Here is a 19,823-nt window from a genome sequence, read left to right as displayed (position 1 = left end):
ATTTCACAAATATTGGCAGGCAAGAACTTTTCAGGCAGTTGACAAAGTGACAGACGTCATTTAAATAACATAACAGGTACACGGTAAACACACACACACATCCTCAACATGCACAAACACATCACATGCACTCACACACACACGTTGGGCTGAACCCCAGGCCAGCTGGATGGTGTTGCGCCAGGGGGGGGGGGGGTGGTGATCCCAGACCAGCCAGCGACGCCGCCGCGGTCTGGTTAGGGCCAGTCTCTCCCTGACGAGGGATGGGTTCTCAAACCCTGCTTTTGCTTATTAGAACAAAATGACTGAGGCCGAATGCGGCTGCCAACCCACAGAGACCCCCCTTGTTGCTACCTGAAAGCCCGAGGGACGGAGAGGCAGAGTCATCGAGAGCAGACCCCTCGCGCTACGATACGCCGAGCCCCAGGAACGAGCGCCCCAGCCAGCTGCAATCGCATTTGAATGAAAGGTTAGGATTGCCATGAGAGGGGGGTGGAGGTGGAGACGTGAGGGAGCGTGCAGGAGGTGGATCGGGGACAGAGCCTCTCTGCCGCTCAGGGCCACTGGAACAGTCAATCACAGGAGCGTTTCCTCCAGCCCCCCCCCCCCCCCCCCCCCCCCTGGGTCCCAGGAAGGACACGGCGAGGGAGCGGGCAAGGGGCGAGGGAGGAAAGGTTGGGTAATGGAACCGGAAAATAATGTGTTCACTGAAGTCCGGGACGTTGGCTGAGAGCAGCGCGCACACACACACACACACACACACACACACACACACACACACACACACACACACACACCCGAGTATCACTCCTGTAATAGAATTGCTTTTTATGTGCAAGTTACCCACTACCATCATACCACTTTTAATTCCTGCTTGTGAGCAGACTGGCAGGCACACACACACACACACACACACACACACACACACACACACACACACACACACACACACACACACACACACACACACACACACACACACACACACACACACACACACACACACACATTACCCCCGTGGGCGAGTTTAATCACCTCGTTCAAATATTAGGCTGCGCAATAATCTGCGAGGACAATGCGACACTGGCGGACCAGAGACGGAGGATATTCAGACAAGTGGGGAAGAAGAAACCTGATTTGGGTTGTAATGACAGGGCTCAGAGAGTCTCTCGCTGGGTCGCTCCTTGGCGGACAACTGATGACAGAAATCGATTGCGGCAGTCTTCCTTCCAGTCCCTCGGGGAGCGGCTGGTACCGCGCTGCTCTCTCTCTGGGGCGTTCTCCCCAAGTCTCCGTCCAGAAGACATCATGATCCCAAGCACCTCCAATAAAGAAACATTTAGCTGCACACTCTTTCTGACACTGATCTCCTCCGACCCGACACAGGGATGATTCCCCCACTCCGTAATTAACGCGACATCGCTAGCGACGTCCTCAGAGGGTCATCCTCGGAACGCACAAATTATTTGGGCTTTTGGCAGCATAATGAAAGACTCCTCAGAACAAGAGACGGCGGCACAGGGCAGCGCCTCGTTACTGAGGGTCTCCATGACAACAAGGAATCCACCGTGTGACAAGAGGACCCGGCAACAGCTGGCAGGAGGGAAACATAAACTCTGTACGCGCATCGGCCATTAGTCCATGACAGAACATACACACACACACACACACACACACACACACACACACACACACACACACACACACACACACACACACACACACACACACACACACACACACACACACACACACACACACACAGTCTCCTGAGGGCTACCACAGATGTGTTTCCCGGATTTCAGAGATGATGTTGTTGGCTTTTTGAAGTGCCTGAGGTAAAAAACAAAACAAAAAGAAGAGAAAAACAACAAGTGAGGAAGATGACACAGACAACAAAGTCAGAAAGCAGGATGGGAGCGGGGAGCGGCAGGGCGGGGGTGAGACCCGGCTGGGTCTAGGGGGGCCCTACCTCCAGCATGTGGGCCACCTCGTCCCGCTGCTGGGCCGTGTCGGCGGACTCCACCAGCAGCTGGTGCATCAGGGTCTGCTTGTAGAGCTGTCCCACCAGCTCGCTCTGCAGACGCTCCTTCACAAAGTTCACCAGGAAGTGCATCACCGCCTTGGGCACGCTGCGGGGGGAACACAGGGTCAGACTGGCCCTGTGTTCCCACCTGGGGCGGGGGGTTAATGCTAGTGAAGGCTAGCCTTGTGAGGCCATGGGAGAGTGATGCTAGCGAAGGTTAGCTTTGTGAGGCCGTGGGGGTTAATGCTAGTGAATGGCCTCCCCCTGAAAGCCTTATCCATGAATATAAAACTCCCGGACCAATGGCAGGCTGGGGGGGGGCAGCGCCGCAGTTGGCCACATTAAGAATCAGCGGCTGTAGCCGCGGAAAGTGGAGCAATCTACGGAGCCATCACAACCGCTTTTATCCTGAAACCGTTTGGAAAGATGAACAGAAAACTGCACGGAAGCCTTTCCTTGGATGACAATATGTTTTTTTTGCTTTACTTCCAACCCAATTCTGCAAACTCAAGGGAGGCATTCTGATTGGCTGGGTTTTTTTGTGCAATGAAATGGAATATTCGGAAATCAATTGCTACCCAGCCAAGGCCGGACTGAAATTCATTATTAAACGCAAAGTGAATCTCTGATGCTCTCACTGGGCTAGGTTCATGTGCTTGTGATGCTGTAGTGATGTTTTCGAGGCATCCACCAAAAGGCATGCATATATGCCTTTGGACACATAATATCAGAAGGGGGTTTCAATACTCAAACACTTAAAATGTGAGTGACATAACGAGATACATCTCTATTCCTCTTCGAGTCACATTTGTGTCCAATGTGGAAGCAGTTTCAGGGGAGGTGGATTCAGGGTGCGAGTACGGTTGGGCCGACCTGTCTTGGATGCTTTTGCGCACGATGAGAAAGTAGGACTTGATCAATCGCTGGATGACCTCACAGTCCCTCTGTTCCCTGGTGGTCAGCCTGCGGGAGGGGGGCAGGGCCTGTTGGGTAGGGGTGGGGGACAGGGTAAGTGTTTGGGCAGCGGTGATAGATTATGGGCCAGGTAGCAGAGCTCTGCCGGGGGGGTGCGTGCTCACCGTGTCTAGGAGGTTAATAGCTTGGCCCTTACTGGGGCTGCCAAACCCGGAGGAAGGGGCTCTCTCCTCCACCGCCCGGTCGTTCTTCCAGCGCTTGCCTCCGTCAAGACCCTCGGCCTGGTGGGGGAGGAGGAGGAGGAGGTGAGCCATGAAACTAATTAATTCGAGAAAGATAGCCAATAGTATTTCATCAATTACATTTGTCGCATGGACTGTGCTGATGGATTGTGTTATTGAGTGTTGTTTATGATGTTCTTTGTTCATCCAAGTTTTACTTTCTACATGTGCTGCCCCGTGTGACTCATGTTGTTGTTTTTCTTGTGTTGTTGTCTCTTTGCCCTACGGGGAGAATAAAGTGGAACTTGAACTCGCACTTTAACTTGAGGAGGATGTTGAGAAGGTCAACAGAATCATGGGCTGCCTTCGAAACAACGTTTTGAACAAAAGTCCTTGCAAAATGACCTTGTGAGTTCACGGCCAGAACTGCATAAAAGTACAGAAAGCCAGAGAGCTGCGGCGTGCAGGCCTGATCACTGAGACCTGAAGGTAGACAGAGGAGGACAACCTGCTGACTGTTGACGGAGGCGGAGACCTGCGCGGCGTCGCTAAAGTCAGGGTGCTTGGTGTTGATGTACGCCAGCTCTATGGCAACCAAGTGATGGACCTGGAAAACAACAACAACAACAACAGGGTTTCTGTCGGCCCCGTCAGCAGGGCAGAGGACACACTCACGAGCATTGCGGTGCAGCAGATGCTAGCGTCGCGAGACGAGAGGCAGGCAGACAGCCGGCTCCCCTGCGGCCGTGCATTACCATTTCATTAGTGACGGGCAGGCGCTTCCTCAGCAGGGCCGTCACCACCTCCACGATGGAGTCGTGCAGCTTGGGGAAACGCAGCAGCTCCTGATGACCACAAGACAACATCTCAACCAACATGTCAGACCCAGGATCAGAGCACAGTATGTCACGCATAACGGGGAATTAATACCCATAACACGTTACCAGAGCCAAGGGCAATGATTTCATTTGAATATAATAAGTTGATTTTATTGTGATGTGAAATTGAAGATAAACCAGATATTAGATGTAAGTAGCACATCGTCAACATTATTATAATTGCCACATTTTCAAAGGATCCACTTGATTATTGTCCAATTACCCAGATTCAGATGACAGGCAATACTCATTTTCTTTTCTCTGTCGGCAAACAGCTCGATAAAACTGGGTTAGCCTTTACAAGAGTTAGCCAAAATCAATAGAGGTAGATGAGGCCGATTAGCTCCATCAGTGAAGGTAAGATACACCTTTCCAGTGACGGCTGGTGGTGCTTTTGGGTGGGTGGGCTAACATTTATCAATACTTCACAGGGCCAGACGCCATGAGGTCACCTTTATATCTCTGTTCATAACTTTCATATAATGTGAATGATTTTTAAACAAGAATAAGGTGTACAGAAATGCGTGTCTTTATTTGAAGCACAATTATAAATAAAAAGAAAAATAAGGTGTTTAAAGTGCTTCACTGAGCTGAAATTGAACATTTCGAACTAAAAACCTTTGCGCAGAAATGCGGCTGTAGACGATCACACACTCTTTGGTCGAGACGTCTGTCTCGCCGTGAATCGTGAAGGACATGTATGTGGCGTTTCCGACGTCCGCAGCTGTCTTTTGCTTTAAGGTGTCGCCTACTACCGCAATGAATTGTGCACATGCCATCTCATTGCGATACGTCGGGTTGACGTTTAATCCATTTTTCTTCATGAGAATAATTTCGGATTTAAATTTGGTGAATGGCAACTCCTCTTTGGCAATGTTGTATGCAACATTAAATTTGATCATTTCGGATTCCTTAGAGAAACTTATTGTTACTGCCTGTCGCTGAAATGCAGCTGGGAGAGGGGCCACTTTCCCTACACACTTGTCATGTCATGTTGGGTTATTTAGACATGCTTTTTTAATGTATCGATACGAAACGTTGTTGACCAGCTTACAAATACACTATTACCGGACATATTCTGACCGCACTCCTGACAGTAAAAGCAATGCGTTCCGTAATGCACTGCGTAATAATAAAATTTTATATAGATGAGTCAGCATTTAATTAATTTGTGAGACGGAAACAACTATATTTCATGGATACATTTAAAGTTTATTCATTTATTTAAATAAATAAATTATGATAGAAACGTTTAAAAACACATACTACACATACGCCATACTGCACTTGCGCTACTGTGCTGTAGCCTGTGATTGGTCGAAGGTCACTGTACTCTAGCTACTGTGCTAGCTGGTCCAAGGTCAGCCTTTGGGCTAAACTAATTTAGCCCAAATGGGAAGCATATGAAGGGGGCGTGTCACGATACCTGTCAATCAATATTGAATGGAAGCTTACGCTACTCCGCTTGGGCTGAATACATTTAGCCCATTCACAGGAAAAAACCCAAGATATATCATACATCCTGGGTTTTTCTGTCACTTTTTGGTGCTGTTGCTGCTTTAGGTTCTACCAAAATATAAAACAATATGTTCTACGGTTTTTAATAATATTTTTCATTTTTACTGTAGAAGGTAAGGAGGGCTTAGCCCTGTTAGCCCATTAATACCAGCCGTCCCTGCACCTTTCTAGATTCTCCTCACTCATCTCTTGTTGACCAGCAACTCCAAAATGAGCGAGAGGACTTTTTGGTGTTTTAAGATTGACTTTACTTTGGAGGAGCTGGCAATGAAGTATTCCTCCTCACGTCATTGAGGGAGCTAATCACTCTCATCTGCCTTCATTGATTTTGGCTCACTTAGGCTAGCTCGGTCGGATCGAGGACAACAACAATGGCACGACGCTTCTGTTAAACTACGAGTGAGAGAACACTGGCAGTCTTCACACCTGTGTGCTGTGGGAGTAGCTGTATGACCTATTGCCTTTGTCCTATAGGAGGAGCTGCATGACCTCGGACCTGTGTGCTGCAGTTGGAGCAGGGTGACCTCTGACCTGTGTGCTGCATTTGGAGCAGGGTCACCTCTGACCTGTGTGCTGTAGGAGGAGCAGTGTGACCTCTGACCTGTGTGCTGTAGGAGGAGCTGGGTGACCTCTGACCTGTGTGCTGTAGGAGGAGCAGGGTGACCTCTGACCTGTGTGCTGTAGGAGGAGCTGGGTGACCTCTGACCTGTGTGCTGCAGGAGGAGCAGGGTGACCTCTGACCTGTGTGCTCTAGGAGGAGCTGGGTGACCTCTGACCTGTGTGCTGTATGAGGAGCTGGGTGACCTCTGACCTGTGTGCTGTAGGAGGAGCAGGGTGACCTCTGACCTGTTTGCTGTAGGAGGAGCAGGGTGACCTCTGACCTGTGTGCTGTAGGAGGAGCAGGGTGACCTCTGACCTGTGTGCTGTAGGAGGAGCTGGGTGACCTCTGACCTGTGTGCTGTAGGAGGAGCAGGGTGACCTCTGACCTGTGTGCTGTAGGAGGAGCAGGGTGACCTCTGACCTGTGTGCTGTAGGAGGAGCTGGGTGACCTCTGACCTGTGTGCTGTAGGAGGAGCAGGGTGACCTCTGACCTGTGTGCTGTAGGAGGAGCTGGGTGACCTCTGACCTGTGTGCTGTAGGAGGAGCAGGGTGACCTCTGACCTCTGTGCTGTAGGAGGAGCAGGGTGACCTCTGACCTGTGTGCTGCAGGAGGAGCAGGGTGACCTCTGACCTGTGTGCTGTAGGAGGAGCAGGGTGACCTCTGACCTGTGTGCTGTATGAGGAGCTGGGTGACCTCTGACCTGTGTGCTGTAGGAGGAGCAGGGTGACCTCTGACCTGTGTGCTGTAGGAGGAGCAGGGTGACCTCTGACCTGTGTGCTGTAGGAGGAGCTGGGTGACCTCTGACCTGTGTGCTGTATGAGGAGCAGGGTGACCTCTGACCTCTGTGCTGTAGGAGGAGCAGGGTGACCTCTGACCTGTGTGCTGTAGGAGGAGCAGGGTGACCTCTGACCTGTGTGCTGTAGGAGGAGCAGGGTGACCTCTGACCTGTGTGCTGTAGTAGGAGCAGGGTGACCTCTGACCTGTGTGCTGTAGGAGGAGCAGTGCTGGATGATCCTCTGCAGCTCCTCGTGGACCAGCTCCACGCAGCGCAGGCTGGGCTCCTCCAGCCTCTTGATCTGTCGCTTCACCAGCAGCTCAAAGGAGATCTCAGGCACGAAGAGCGCTGGCCGCGGACCCTGTGAGTGACCACGCACGCGCGCGCGCACACACACACACACACACACACACACACACACACACACACACACACACACACACACACACACACACACACACACACACACACACACACACACACACACACACACACACACACACAGTCAGGGGGGAGGGGTGGTTGGGATGCATAGGGATGGAAGGCAGGAGGAGGGATGAAGACCTGGATCATCCTCTCAAACATGTGTGCTAGAGTTAGGTAGGAGATGGACATTTCCTCCTGGCCATTTTTAAAAACCGATAAAACCTCTCGCCATACAGAACCCTAAAGAAACCCAACGTGTATAATTAAGCCACAGCGCAACTGCTCAGGGTCTACTCCCAATGCGCTCCTCCGGTCTCTCTCCATCACAGGGTAGCGGCACCACGTTCCTCCTTCGCGTTTCATACATTATAAAGACATTTCCAGACCTAGTGTGCGGCTACTAGGCATGTGTGAGGGATCGACTGGCGATGAATTACCAGTGTGACCTTCGTAAGCCATTTATAACATTGTGTTAGCATGCTGGGCCTGTGAGCCGAGAGGAATCATCAAATCAGCATTACACCAGCGCTGCCTCAAACGGTGGATTGTCACGGTTTGCCCGGGAGATGGATTGGAGCTCCAGCTTCAGAACAGTAATAACTAAATTTTTCATGTTTTGTTTTTCATTATCTGTATGTATGCCGATAAAGTTTGAGACATCGTTTTACTGTCACACTCATCTTAACAGCTTTTAAGGTCGTTGAGTAAGAAAGAAATTGCAGCACTTTATACCTCGCTTTCATCAAGATTTATGGAGCATAACTTTATGCCGGTTTGACTAAAAGACTTATAGGTAGCGCTGATTAAAAAGTAGGAAACTTCTTGCAAGGGGATCTTGCATTCAATTTATGATTCCGAATGAACACATTAAACACATTGGACACATGCAGGATGCATCCATCTTGTTGCGCGTGTTTCACCTTCATCTTTATCTACTCTGAATGCCTGCAATCTGACTTTGATTGTTCCCAGACATGGGCTGCGGCATTTTGTGTTTGGCTAGCTCCATGGCGGTGATATTTAATCACCTTCACCATCATAGGCTCGTGCCTCGTGCTCAAGTGCCGCCCACTGATTGGCTTACGTCAGATCAAATTCTCTGGCCTCAGATGACAGCAGTGTTCAGTGAGCAGACCCCAGATCAGCGGCAATTAGAGAAATGTGTGCGTAAAGAATTAAACAAGCGCTTATAATGAGACATATACATTTAAATATATAAAAATAATCAGCCAACCCTGCATCGCGTTAGAAGTTAGGTGAAGGGTGCAGGGAGGGGGCGGAGCTTACGGTGGCGTTGCGGATGGCGGTGAGGATGTCCAGCTCAGTCAAGCCCCCAAGGGGGTCGATTGACTGCAGCGTCCGGCCGAAGGTCTCATGGAAGATGTAGCAGATGCGAGCTCCCCCACAGCTGTGAGGAGAGGAGGAGAGCATCATTCGAGGTGTGGGCGGTCAAACAGTCGAAGGGCAAAGGGCGGAACGGGTCGGCTTAGCTAAGGCGGTGGAACAGCTGAGTTTTAACCGGAAGGTTGGTAGTTCGACCACCGGAGTGCTGAAGTGTCTCTGAGCAAGAGCACCTCACCCTAACTGCTCCCGACGAGCTGGCAACGCCTTGCATGGTTGACTCCGCTGTCTGTGTGTGAATGGTTGTAAGTTGCTTTGGATAGAAGCATCTGCTAAATGCCCTAAATGTAAATGTAAGAACGGGCAGCTCGATCGACCAATAGCCACGGATAGCAAACGGCCTGGATATCATATTCTATAATCATATAAATAATATATATATATATGAAGCCTTCCATGGGTTTACCGATCAGGATCAATGGCCTGCTGTTACGCTCACTGTGGGAACAAATGAGTCAGGAAGGGAAGCATCTATTAGCCCTGCACCGTACCTTCCACATGTAACCACAACAACATCATAAAACATTTAAGTTCAGCTCCAATTCCATCAGAGGGAGCGGATCAGATCGATGAGGGCTATTATGATATCTGCAGTTAATTATTACTACAGGATGTGTTCCACTCTCTGAGGTTCACGTCACCACTGCACTGCGTCCTGAGTGGAGTTGTTCCGATACCGATACCAGCATCGGAAATTTCTCTGATCCTGCCCAAAAGGCAGTATCTAGGCAGTATCGGGTATCGGCGAGTACCGAAGTCTGTGCGCCGATCCAATACCATCACGTGAGTGACTAGCTCATTCACTACACAGGCAGAGAACATCACAAACACGTGCAGCGTTATGTTGCTTACACTAACGGTTGGAAGCGGAAAGTCGGGAAAATGGGAAATGGTCGGTTACCAGGTCGGAATAAAACATGGACACTTACGCGAATGTATAATTATATTTATAAAAGATTGTTGTCAGTAAGTGAACCGACTATAGATTGCTGTCATCATGAGAGAACCCTTCGATAAGAACAAGTGCTATTAGTGGTAGCAATTAGAGCTGTCAGTTAAACGCGTTATTAACGACGTTAACGCAAACCAAATTTAACGGCGTTAAAAAAATTAACGCGCGATTAACGTAATTATTTTATTAAAAAAAAAAAAAAAAATTTTTTTTTTTGGGCTCAAAACAAAGAAGCAGTAGCCTGACTGCTATGTTCAAATGACATTTGTTCAAAGCAGTCGTTTATTTGCACTATAGGCTCTTTTTTTGTATCGTCCTGTTTTGATCAGTATATGCCAATGTTGTTATCAATAGAAAATCATTTGCACAAGGCAAGCCGATGCACTTCATCATGTTGATAAGAGAATTAAAATGAGAAGAATTATGGGACAAAAAAATCAAGGGATATTTAGCATAGAAAAATAATTTGCGATTAATCGCAATTAATAATAGTTAACTATGACATTAATGCGATTAATCACGATTAAATATTTTAATCGCTTGACAGCTCTAGTAGCAATGCTAGATGCTGTATCGGTTTATACTCGATATAGGAATCGGTAATGGTATCGGGAAGGGAAAAATGGTATCGGAACATCTCTAGTCCCTCAATTCAATAAAATCGTATTTGTATAGCCCTTGATCCCAGGTACATTCTCAAAGGGCTTAACGGGCCATATATTTATTAAACCCCCTGACCCTAGCCCACCAGAGGGCAAGAACAACGCAGGGTGGGGGATCCCTCCTTCCAGGGATGATCAGGAGGGCAATGGGTGCCATAATTGACATACATAGATACATACATAGAGGCAAAACATTTTATATTGGGGATCAAGCCCGTGAACTCACAGCTCGGTGGTCTGGATGTAGCGCGGCGTGCCCTCGATGGTGTTGCAGTAGTCACTGGCGAACTTGGTGACGATCTGCAGCAGGGTGGCGCTGTGGTCCTCCACCGGCTGGCCGTAGCCACTGAGCCGCGCCTGGTACTGCCCGCTCAGCGCCGTCACGCGGCTCTTCAGCTCCGGCAGGCAGTCGCGGATGTGGTGCATCAGCAGCCGGCTCAGCGTGCGGGCCAGGTAGCGCGAGCCGCAGCGGGCGGCCAGTGAAGGGTAGTGCCGCTGCAGGAAGGCCTGCTCACCCCGCAGGGAGTCCTCCAGGCTCTTCTGGGTGTTGATGTCATGTTGGCTCCTGGCGGGGGGGAGGGGTTTGAGAGGGACGGAGGTCAGAGGGGATAGTCGATTATCTGGATTATTCTCTTCTCCGATGCTCATATCGTCAGGTTGAATCAAACGTTTATAGCTTAGTGGAAATCTTACTGGCGGAACTATACTCTAAGGTGTATGACATCCTCATTCAGAGGGCGGTACTATACACTAAGGTGTATCACATCCTCCTTCAGAGGGCGGTACTATACACTAAGGTGTATGACATCCTCCTTCAGAGGGCGGTACTATACACTAAGGTGTATCACATCCTCCTTCAGAGGGCGGTGCTATACACTAAGGTGTATGACATCCTCCTTCAGAGGGCGGTACTATACACTAAGGTGTATCACATCCTCCTTCAGAGGGCGGTACTATACACTAAGGTGTATCACATCCTCCTTCAGAGGGCGGTACTATACACTAAGGTGTATCACATCCTCCTTCAGAGGGCGGTACTATACACTAAGGTGTATGACATCCTCCTTCAGAGGGCGGTACTATACACTAAGGTGTATGACATCCTCCTTCAGAGGGCGGTACTATACACTAAGGTGTATCACATCCTCCTTCAGAGGGCGGTACTATACACTAAGGTGTATCACATCCTCCTTCAGAGGGCGGTACTATACACTAAGGTGTATCAATCACATTCTGGTCTCTTTCACCTTAATTAAAAACAAGTGCTTTTTTTTATCATTTTCAAACTTAAAAACAATGACATTAGAACCCAAACCCCAACGTTAAACCCAAACGTTAAACACACAAAAGACTAAAATCGCACAAAACGAATGTTAATACCGTATCGCATAATCACAGAACCGCAATATCTACATAATCATACTAAATATCCTATCAGCATTCAAAAGAAGCTGTTACCATATGGATATACAGTATATACTGTATGATTCATAGCACCACGCAATAAAAAACTGAATTCTGCACTTCAGTGGCGAGCGGGAACTTCTGACGCAAGGCGAGCTGATGAAAGTTGACTTTTTAAATATCAAATATATTGTGCGTAGGCCTATATTTGTTTACCTGCTTCAAGTTGTATAGTTTAATCTTGACAGCATCTCGTTTTCCATTTGACATATACTTGACGTTTCGACCAGAATGTTGTTTTGTCCACCTTGCGGTAAAGTTCTTAATGAAAAGCGAGAATACACCAATATGTACGGTACAAAGGCGTTGATGTAAGGTGACTTTGTTGTCAGCCATAGCATTCTCAGATGGAAAGTATTTGAAATCTTACGTGCAGCATATTATTTGCAGCAGCTTCTGGTAGAATAGTATTGGATGGATTTATCAACATTTGTCGAGAAGGCGCACTGCATCGTGGGGCAGTGGAGCGGGAAACAGCCTTTGGAGCAACCTGTCAATAATTGCAATTGCAGTTTTCTAGCGACTGGCGACCCCCGGCTCCATAGATCACAGAAACTATGCTGCTGAGAGAGTCTGATTCTACTGATGAACTGAGCTCTGGGGTGCACTGAGGAGAGCCTGGTCTATAATGACGCGTTTGATGTATGTTTAATGAAATATACGAGACAACATACAGCGACGTGAATGACTTCCACCCCATTAGCCCTGACACCCCAACACAACCATCAGTGTAATCACATCTAGCTTTACGACAGTGGCTGCAGTGCTAACGGTTTCCCCCGGCGACCGACCTGTTTACGACCCCGATGATGCCCAGCCTGACGGGGATGACCCGTCCCAGCAGGACCTCCAGGGCGTCCGTCCCGGCGTCCATCAGGTCCAGCTTGCTGACCACCAGCAGCGTCCGGCGGCCTGAGACAGAGGGACGCAGCGGACGGGATCAGTACACGTGACCCCAATGGTTCTCTTAGCTAATAGTCCGCCTTATCACCGCCAGATGCAACACTTTTCTTTGCAAATTAAACTGCCCCATCAGGGCATAATAATCAGGCGGTAACCGTGCCGATGGACCCTTCGAGACTGGCTCGCGTAGCCATTAAGCCCATCATCCTTCAGCGTTAGCTCCCCATTACAGACCCCTTAGATGCTGTGTCAACGAGCGCCAATCAGAGAGGCCAGTCAGCCGGTCAGCGCAGAGCCACGCCTACCTTCTGGGTCCACGTCGCGGGCCAGCTTCAGGGCCTCCGACGTGGCCAGGTCAGAGTTGGCGGGCGACACGGCAAGGATGAGGGAGTTGGGGTTGGAGATGAAGGACTGGATCATCTCGTACACCTGAGCTTCAATGTCTTCCGGTTGGTCTCCTACAGGGACCTGGGGAGGAGGGGGGGAACCTTTTAATGTCTGTGACATCACCTAGCAGACTGCGGTCTGGACTGATCAAGGCGCTCTGCGGTCCACCACACAGTACAGAGTTGTGTGTCTGTTGTCCATCACACAGTACATAGTTGTGTCTGTGGTCAGACAGTAATGAGTTGTGTGTCTGGGGTCATACAGTAATGAGTTGTGTGTCTGTGGTCATAAAGTAATGAGTTGTGTGTCTTTTGTCCACCACACAGTAAAGAGTTGTGTGTCTGTGGTCATACAGTAAAGAGTTGTGTTTCTACGGTCATACAGTAAGGAGTTTCAAGCTGCATGGTCAACTGGTTTCAGGTTTGGTTGTTAAAGTTGAAATCTCAAGGAGTTTATGTAAATAATGTCTCTGGGCTCATTCAGTCCAAGTCAGGCAAAAAGTTCAAAACTTTTGGAGAAACGCTACCCAACGTCACGCTGTGATGGCCAATCACGTCAGCCGGCGGTCAGACTGGAATGGCTGGCCGACGACCACATGAAGTAGAACCGTGTTTATCATGCAGCGTTTTAGCACTGTAGCATACGGCTGATTAGCGAGCAACTGTGGAGCTGGGACAGAGACTGGTCATCCTGTGCCTCCTCTCCACAGCTGTACAGCACTGGTTTAAGTTCTCAACAGGACTTCAGAGAGACGGGCCATTAAGGGACACTCCAACATGTCCGCAGCAGTCTCACCGCTCAAATGTCTGTTTGGTCAGGAGGAGCCCTTGAGTTTATATCTCTTGCCGAAAGAGGATACCCAATGGTGCTTGAGCCTATGGCCCGCTGAAGACAGGTATTATCAGTGTTACGACTGGTTTCAGTGGCATGTTTGTATCTCTATCGCCAAAGAGAACAACATGGATATCTTTGAGATCTCCACTTTAAATGTAGTTCAACATATATGTTTAACACATATTGGATGTTTTGGGCTGTAATATGATTGCAGGTAGGATGAGGTGTACCTTAGTTATACCGGGTAAATCGACCAACGTCAGATTCAGGACTTTGGGCGAGAAGATTTTCAAATGGATGGGTTCAGGACTGATTCCCTGAAGGACAAACAAGGAGAACATCTGTTACATTGCGGTTGTTAAATGATTAAAGCATCTGGCAGGTTGGAATCCTGATTAATTAACGCGGGGAACGTATGAGGCAAATCGATGGGAAGATTTCATGTTGAAGCTCAGATATCCCAGCTAGACTCATTTTAGAAACACAACGTGCACGCACACCAACATACTGAATTTGACTCTAACGCATCACAAGGGGCATGCAACACGTGACACGCCAGCGCTTCTTGAAGCGTGCTGATTGACGACCTCTCGCAGAGTGACATCTTCTCAGACAAGGCCGGGTCAGCCCCCTGCTGCTTTGCGTCAAGGTGCCTGCTTAGGTTTACCCCTTAGGATCTAAACGCGTTACACACGGCCCATATTACTGCATAAGTTCTCTGTTTTTAGCACTTGGCAGCCCTACACAACGAAAACAATCCTTTGTGATTTTCTTGCCATTAGCGCACAATGTGTGCTAATAATACAATAATACAAAAAATGTGGTTGACATTTTGAACAGAAATTCGAGAAATACTTATTTTCACATCTGAACGTTACCTTATTGTCACCTGAGCTTCGTTCAGTCTCCTTTTCAATTTCGCTACGAATTTCGGCGAAATCTGCAAAGACCTTTAAAAGACGACAACAAATCATTATATTGGAGCACAACAGTGGATGGAGTTTGTTTTGTATTCCTGACATAAACACACCTGGCCCTTGCAGTGCAGGAATGTTCCCCATTCCTCAGCCTTGACACCTACACAACCAAGAGACTGCGCGTCAGTAATTAGTTAACATTAAAATAAGGTAATATGAATCACAGATAAAATATAACCGAATTGCAGGATAGAAACGAGTGGGAGTAACAGATTTTAAGGACCAGCCTGCTTCTATTAATACAATTATGAATATCTGTCTCAAACAAGCATTTGCGCAGTGCCATTAGGGGTGCATGTTTTCACAGTCCAATATCGCCTTCATGAGCAACACAAACCAACGTTAGGGTTAAAAATGTGTGAGAAGATTCTCTGAGGAACAAAAAATGGCTCGATGAAGACATCCATGTTACATTCACAGGGAGAATCTATGTTCGAATGCAGTCAAATAAAACCAGTGTTATCTTTTTAAAGGAGCAGACAATAAAATACAATTAAAAAAGTCTATGCCAATGGGGGAAAAAAAAATAATGTGCAGGATGACAACACATGCATATTGAAGAACAAGAGACCTGGATAGCTGTCCTGAGAACTTTGTTTAATCCCATTTTCTGAAAGAGGGCAAGGAGGGGAGGGAGGACGGAGGCCATTTTAGAAAGTCAAAGAAACATTTTCTTTAAGTTGTTTGCTTTTTTCTTAAATAATAATTGACTTGACCATGCAATGAGTCATCACAAGAACACATGATTCTTCCTACAGAAAAAATATTATAATTATGATATAATGAATATGATTTTATAAAACACATATTAGAAACTAGCATCCATCTCCAATGCATGATCTCCCCTCCCATCATACCGTGCTCAGCCTGCCTCCTCTGCTCCAGCGGGGCCACGTTAATCAGCTGCAGCACCAGGGGCCGCCTCGTCACGATCCCGGACCCCCGGGGCAGGAAGTCCCTACCGACCAGGCTCTCCAACACAGAGCTCTTTCCACTGCTCTGTTCTCACAGACGTACAAACACAGCAGTACAGTACAGAGAGCGTTAGGACGCAGAAGTAATGCACTCAGTCGTGGTTCAGTGACCTGTCTAATGGACACTCTAGATTAACGGTTTCCAGTTAACGGTTTTACTACTATTTTTGTATCCTTGTTATTCTACAATCACAATAGTTCTTATGGTTTACTCTGCTGTTTAAGTGATGATGTCACAAGATGTGTGATAGATAGAGGTTAGGTTTACATGAACAGTGATCATGGAGAGAAAGTGTAGCATTGTAGAGTATTGACCTGTGATCCCACCACCACTATCTGAGGGAGCTGGATGACATCAGTGCCAACTGTCAGGAAGACCTCTTGCAGCCGGTTGATGATGGGGATAAGGGTCTCCATATTTTCACTCTATAGGTTTTGTTTGAAAATGATAAAAATAGCACTTATACATGCTGTTGTGAACAGTCAGAGGTGATGAATATGCAACAGAAACATTAACACTTGTTAGACGATTACGCATTTGATACTGTTTTTATAATCCAAAAAGCAATCGGCAGCAAGAAATCCATCTTGAAGCACTCCTTGGCGACAAGCTAAGCTTTGCAATGGAACGACGAGTCTGGTCCTGATGAGAGTAACGCCCAGTTGAACCAGCACAGCACCGTTAGGAAATACTGTATCCTTACCGCGGCCGACTGAATACTAAAGCAGGTAGAGTCAAACCCTGTCAACGTGAGTCCATGCATCAGCTCGGTGCAATGTCTTCATATCCGATAAGAATCGCAATCTGGGTGTATCGTCAGCTAACGGTCTCTAGCTTAGCTGAAGTAAATATAACTGATGCTACAAGCTTAAGCTAGTGTATAATGGTGTCCCATCATCCTCTTACCGGTCGATGTGGTTGACGAGTTCCTCCTTATTCAGCCACCTGTGACATCATATTTCCAAAAGCAAACTAGTGCCGAACAGATTGTATTATCGCAAGACAATGTCTGATTCATAAACAAGGAAGACCACCCGCAGATGTGGGCGTCATTGGAGGAGGTGGTCCCTGAACTGTGATTGGCTGTGCTATTTGAAGATTCTCTTGGGTTGTACTGATTGGTTGCGACCCAAGTTATTTATTGATTTTTGGCGCCCTGCTTCACACAGCCTGGCTGTAGGAAAAACTATTTCCTTAAGCATGATGCACATTACTGGAATCAGAGATTTACCTCAAAGACGGTAATCGATGTACGGAAAACATTCAATGAATAATACAACATTGCACCAGTTTAATGCCCTCTTAATTGGTTTTCAATTGTGGTTCAACAGTAAAGCAGGAATCATATCAGCGATTATTCTATTGTTTTAATGTTTGCGTATAAACATGATATTTACAATTAATACAATGTCACCAGTTAATAAACAAATAGAAGCAGACCATCACCCTCTCAAACAGTGTTCACGTGAAATAATCCAACACAGAAAAAACAAATAAATATCCTACAACACGAGGCTGTCCCCTCTGAACTAAAGGGAACAGGTTGAAGAGAAACATATTGCATGTTTTTGGTTTTCTTCATTGAATCCTCAAAGCTGAACAAAGAAATACAACAGATCACATAAGGATGGCATGTTTTCTAAAGTAATTTAGACTTGAATATAAACGCTCTGTGATGTGATGAACGATCTAATCAAGCCGATTGTGCCACACTTTCTGCAGTCTCTCTGCAGTCACAGTATCCCCATGCCTGTCTGACGGCAGTTCCCCTACAACCCCACCTCAGCACCGAGCACCTCCCCACTGACGTAGGACAGGAGCGCTGTTCTCCTCTCAGTCCAGGTAGGAGGTGTCCATGCCTTCGCTGTCTGGGTGGAGCAGTCGGCCAGCCAGGCGCTCGATGTCGTCCAGGCTGAGTTGTCGCACTGAGCGCTCATAATCCTAGAGAAAGCCAAGATCCAGTCATTCAGTTACTAATTTTCTGTTTATTTCGTATGCAACATATGTAAAATACAAAGAGAGTCATTAGGCATTAAGATAAGTACTTTATTCATCAAAGATGGTGACTTTCGGTGGGAAGAGAGAAAATTCTAATTTGTATGCGCCACACCTTAATGACTTAGTTATTGACTGCTATCCTCAAAGCCTTGATTACAACTGGTGAAGCTGATGAGCTTGATTGGATCCAAGATGGCTACACATTTATGGAATTTAGTCCCATCATAGGAACACGCGTTTAAACCTTTTCTAGATATCAAGGCTGGAGCAGGGTTTTGGTGGCGTTTCCCTTTCAGGGTCTGAAGAACGGCTCAAGCGGTGGCTCTATGTTCTACTGCCTCACCTTGATGAGCTGCTCTGTATTCTACTGTCTCACCTTGATGAGCTGCTCGTGGACCTTGGCTGCGTCCGCAGGGCTAAAGTGCTTAGCCAGGACGGTGGACAGCGTCTGCCACACTCCGCCCTGTGGACTGCTGCTGCCGCTGCTGCCGGCCATCCCCGCCGTGGAGGTCCGCTCCCCAACCGGACGCACCACCAGGTTCAGCTTAGCGTCCGGGCCAATGGCGTAGTCACTCAGACTATGTTCGTCTGCCGAGAACAGTGCTTTGCATCAGTCTACAGGTAACACGCATCACATTTATGCCGATAATGAAGGATAGACACATTCAACACTTAATGTGAATGTGGACGATAAGCAACATTTACCTGCGAGAGCTTTCCCTTTGTAGAGCAACCTCTGCTGGTTGGCAGGAATGTTGAGCCGTTCTGAAACCAGTTCCTTCACTGTGGAGACCTTGTCGTCTTCAGTCACCTGGCAAGATGTTATGAACAAGCATGTTAGGCATTGACATTAATCTCCACATTGTTTACACTGTCTTCTCTTTACAGTGAACATTCATTTACTTAATAACGCCTTTATAACGGTCATCCATGACCAGAGTCCGAGTATTAACGGCTGTGCGGCATTTCTGTTTGCTATACTAATACTTGCGGTAGCACATAAAGATGGAGTGGGTCCAGAAATCGAACAATGTATAAGTATAACTGTCCATACCTCATCCCATCATAAATTATTAATAGTTGTGCAAGAGGATGTTTAAACTGTTGATAGTGAAGATTGTAAGTTCAGACTCTATAGTATGATGTGACCACAAGGTAAACCTTATACACTGGTTGACGTGTGAACGCCAGCTGGCCTGGCAGGGAGGCTGGCTGCTCTTAGCTTAGCTTCCTATAGCATGACTTAAGACCTTAACGTACCTGTACGTTGCATTCTTTCCCTTGAAGCGGTTTTACTGTTAGGATCATTTTTCCCTATTTCTAAATAAACAGATTATCAATAACGATAAGTGATCAGGTTGACCAGAACACCGTACTTCTTTATTACAACAGAACAACTAAAAGGCAAAGAGCCATCTTCTTCTACCGCAGCCCAGGGTGACCAGACCCTGTGAGAGGACGCTTTGCGCCCCCCTAACATCCGAGTATGTAACTGCATGGTCACTGCAGTCACTCGCGGCCACCTGCATGCTATTGTCAACCCGAACAGAATCGTTAATAAAATGTTATTATAACATTTTATTTATTATATTTTCAATAATTTATTTTAAATAATGTATCAGAAAATTCATAGTGGAATTGAAATGGTACAATCTTGCTTCACAGTGTCTTGGATTGTAGGAATTTAAATTGAAGGCCTATACTCAATGTCAACCTTCAGTAAATTGAGGCACAATCTCTTATTAGCTTCTGCAGCGTTGGGTGTTCAAAACAAGGCATCTGTTTTAAACACACACACACACGCACGCACGCACGCACGCACGCACGCACGCACGCACGCACGCACGCACACACACACACACACACACACACACACACACACACACACACACACACACACACACACACAC

General features: G+C 47.4%; 2 protein-coding genes across 3 annotated transcripts; both read right to left on the bottom strand.

The window, feature by feature from the left end:
• Nucleotides 1-770: 770 nt before the first annotated feature.
• si:dkey-32e23.4 (dynamin-1-like protein) lies at nt 771-16,988 on the bottom strand. 2 transcript variants are annotated; one of them, XM_030357711.1, is made up of 18 exons: nt 16,822-16,988; nt 16,230-16,340; nt 15,798-15,939; nt 15,512-15,550; nt 14,994-15,040; nt 14,842-14,913; nt 14,194-14,280; nt 13,048-13,210; nt 12,631-12,751; nt 10,602-10,940; nt 8,648-8,768; nt 7,140-7,295; nt 3,918-4,007; nt 3,671-3,769; nt 3,106-3,222; nt 2,900-3,009; nt 1,973-2,132; nt 771-1,833 (listed from the first exon to the last, which is right to left on the bottom strand). In XM_030357711.1, exons 2-18 carry the CDS (start codon nt 16,329-16,331, stop codon nt 1,777-1,779), a joined length of 2,022 nt encoding a protein of 673 aa, XP_030213571.1. In that variant the 5' UTR covers nt 16,332-16,340; nt 16,822-16,988; the 3' UTR covers nt 771-1,776. The 2 variants fall into 2 exon arrangements, with proteins under 2 accessions (XP_030213571.1, XP_030213572.1); XM_030357712.1 differs by lacking the exon at nt 15,512-15,550.
• A 274-nt stretch (nt 16,989-17,262) lies between these two features.
• Nucleotides 17,263-19,375, bottom strand: ubl4a (ubiquitin like 4A). Its single transcript, XM_030359454.1, has 4 exons — nt 19,174-19,375; nt 18,619-18,724; nt 18,290-18,501; nt 17,263-17,856 (listed from the first exon to the last, which is right to left on the bottom strand). Exons 1-4 carry the CDS (start codon nt 19,219-19,221, stop codon nt 17,749-17,751), a joined length of 474 nt encoding a protein of 157 aa, XP_030215314.1. The 5' UTR covers nt 19,222-19,375; the 3' UTR covers nt 17,263-17,748.
• Between the last annotated feature and the right edge of the window lie 448 nt (nt 19,376-19,823).

Source organism: Gadus morhua, chromosome 6 (genome assembly GCF_902167405.1).
Source record: "Gadus morhua chromosome 6, gadMor3.0, whole genome shotgun sequence".
Classification (NCBI taxonomy): domain Eukaryota; kingdom Metazoa; phylum Chordata; class Actinopteri; order Gadiformes; family Gadidae; genus Gadus; species Gadus morhua.
Note: the sequence above shows the minus strand (reverse complement) of the source record. Positions and strands in the feature narration are given on the sequence as shown.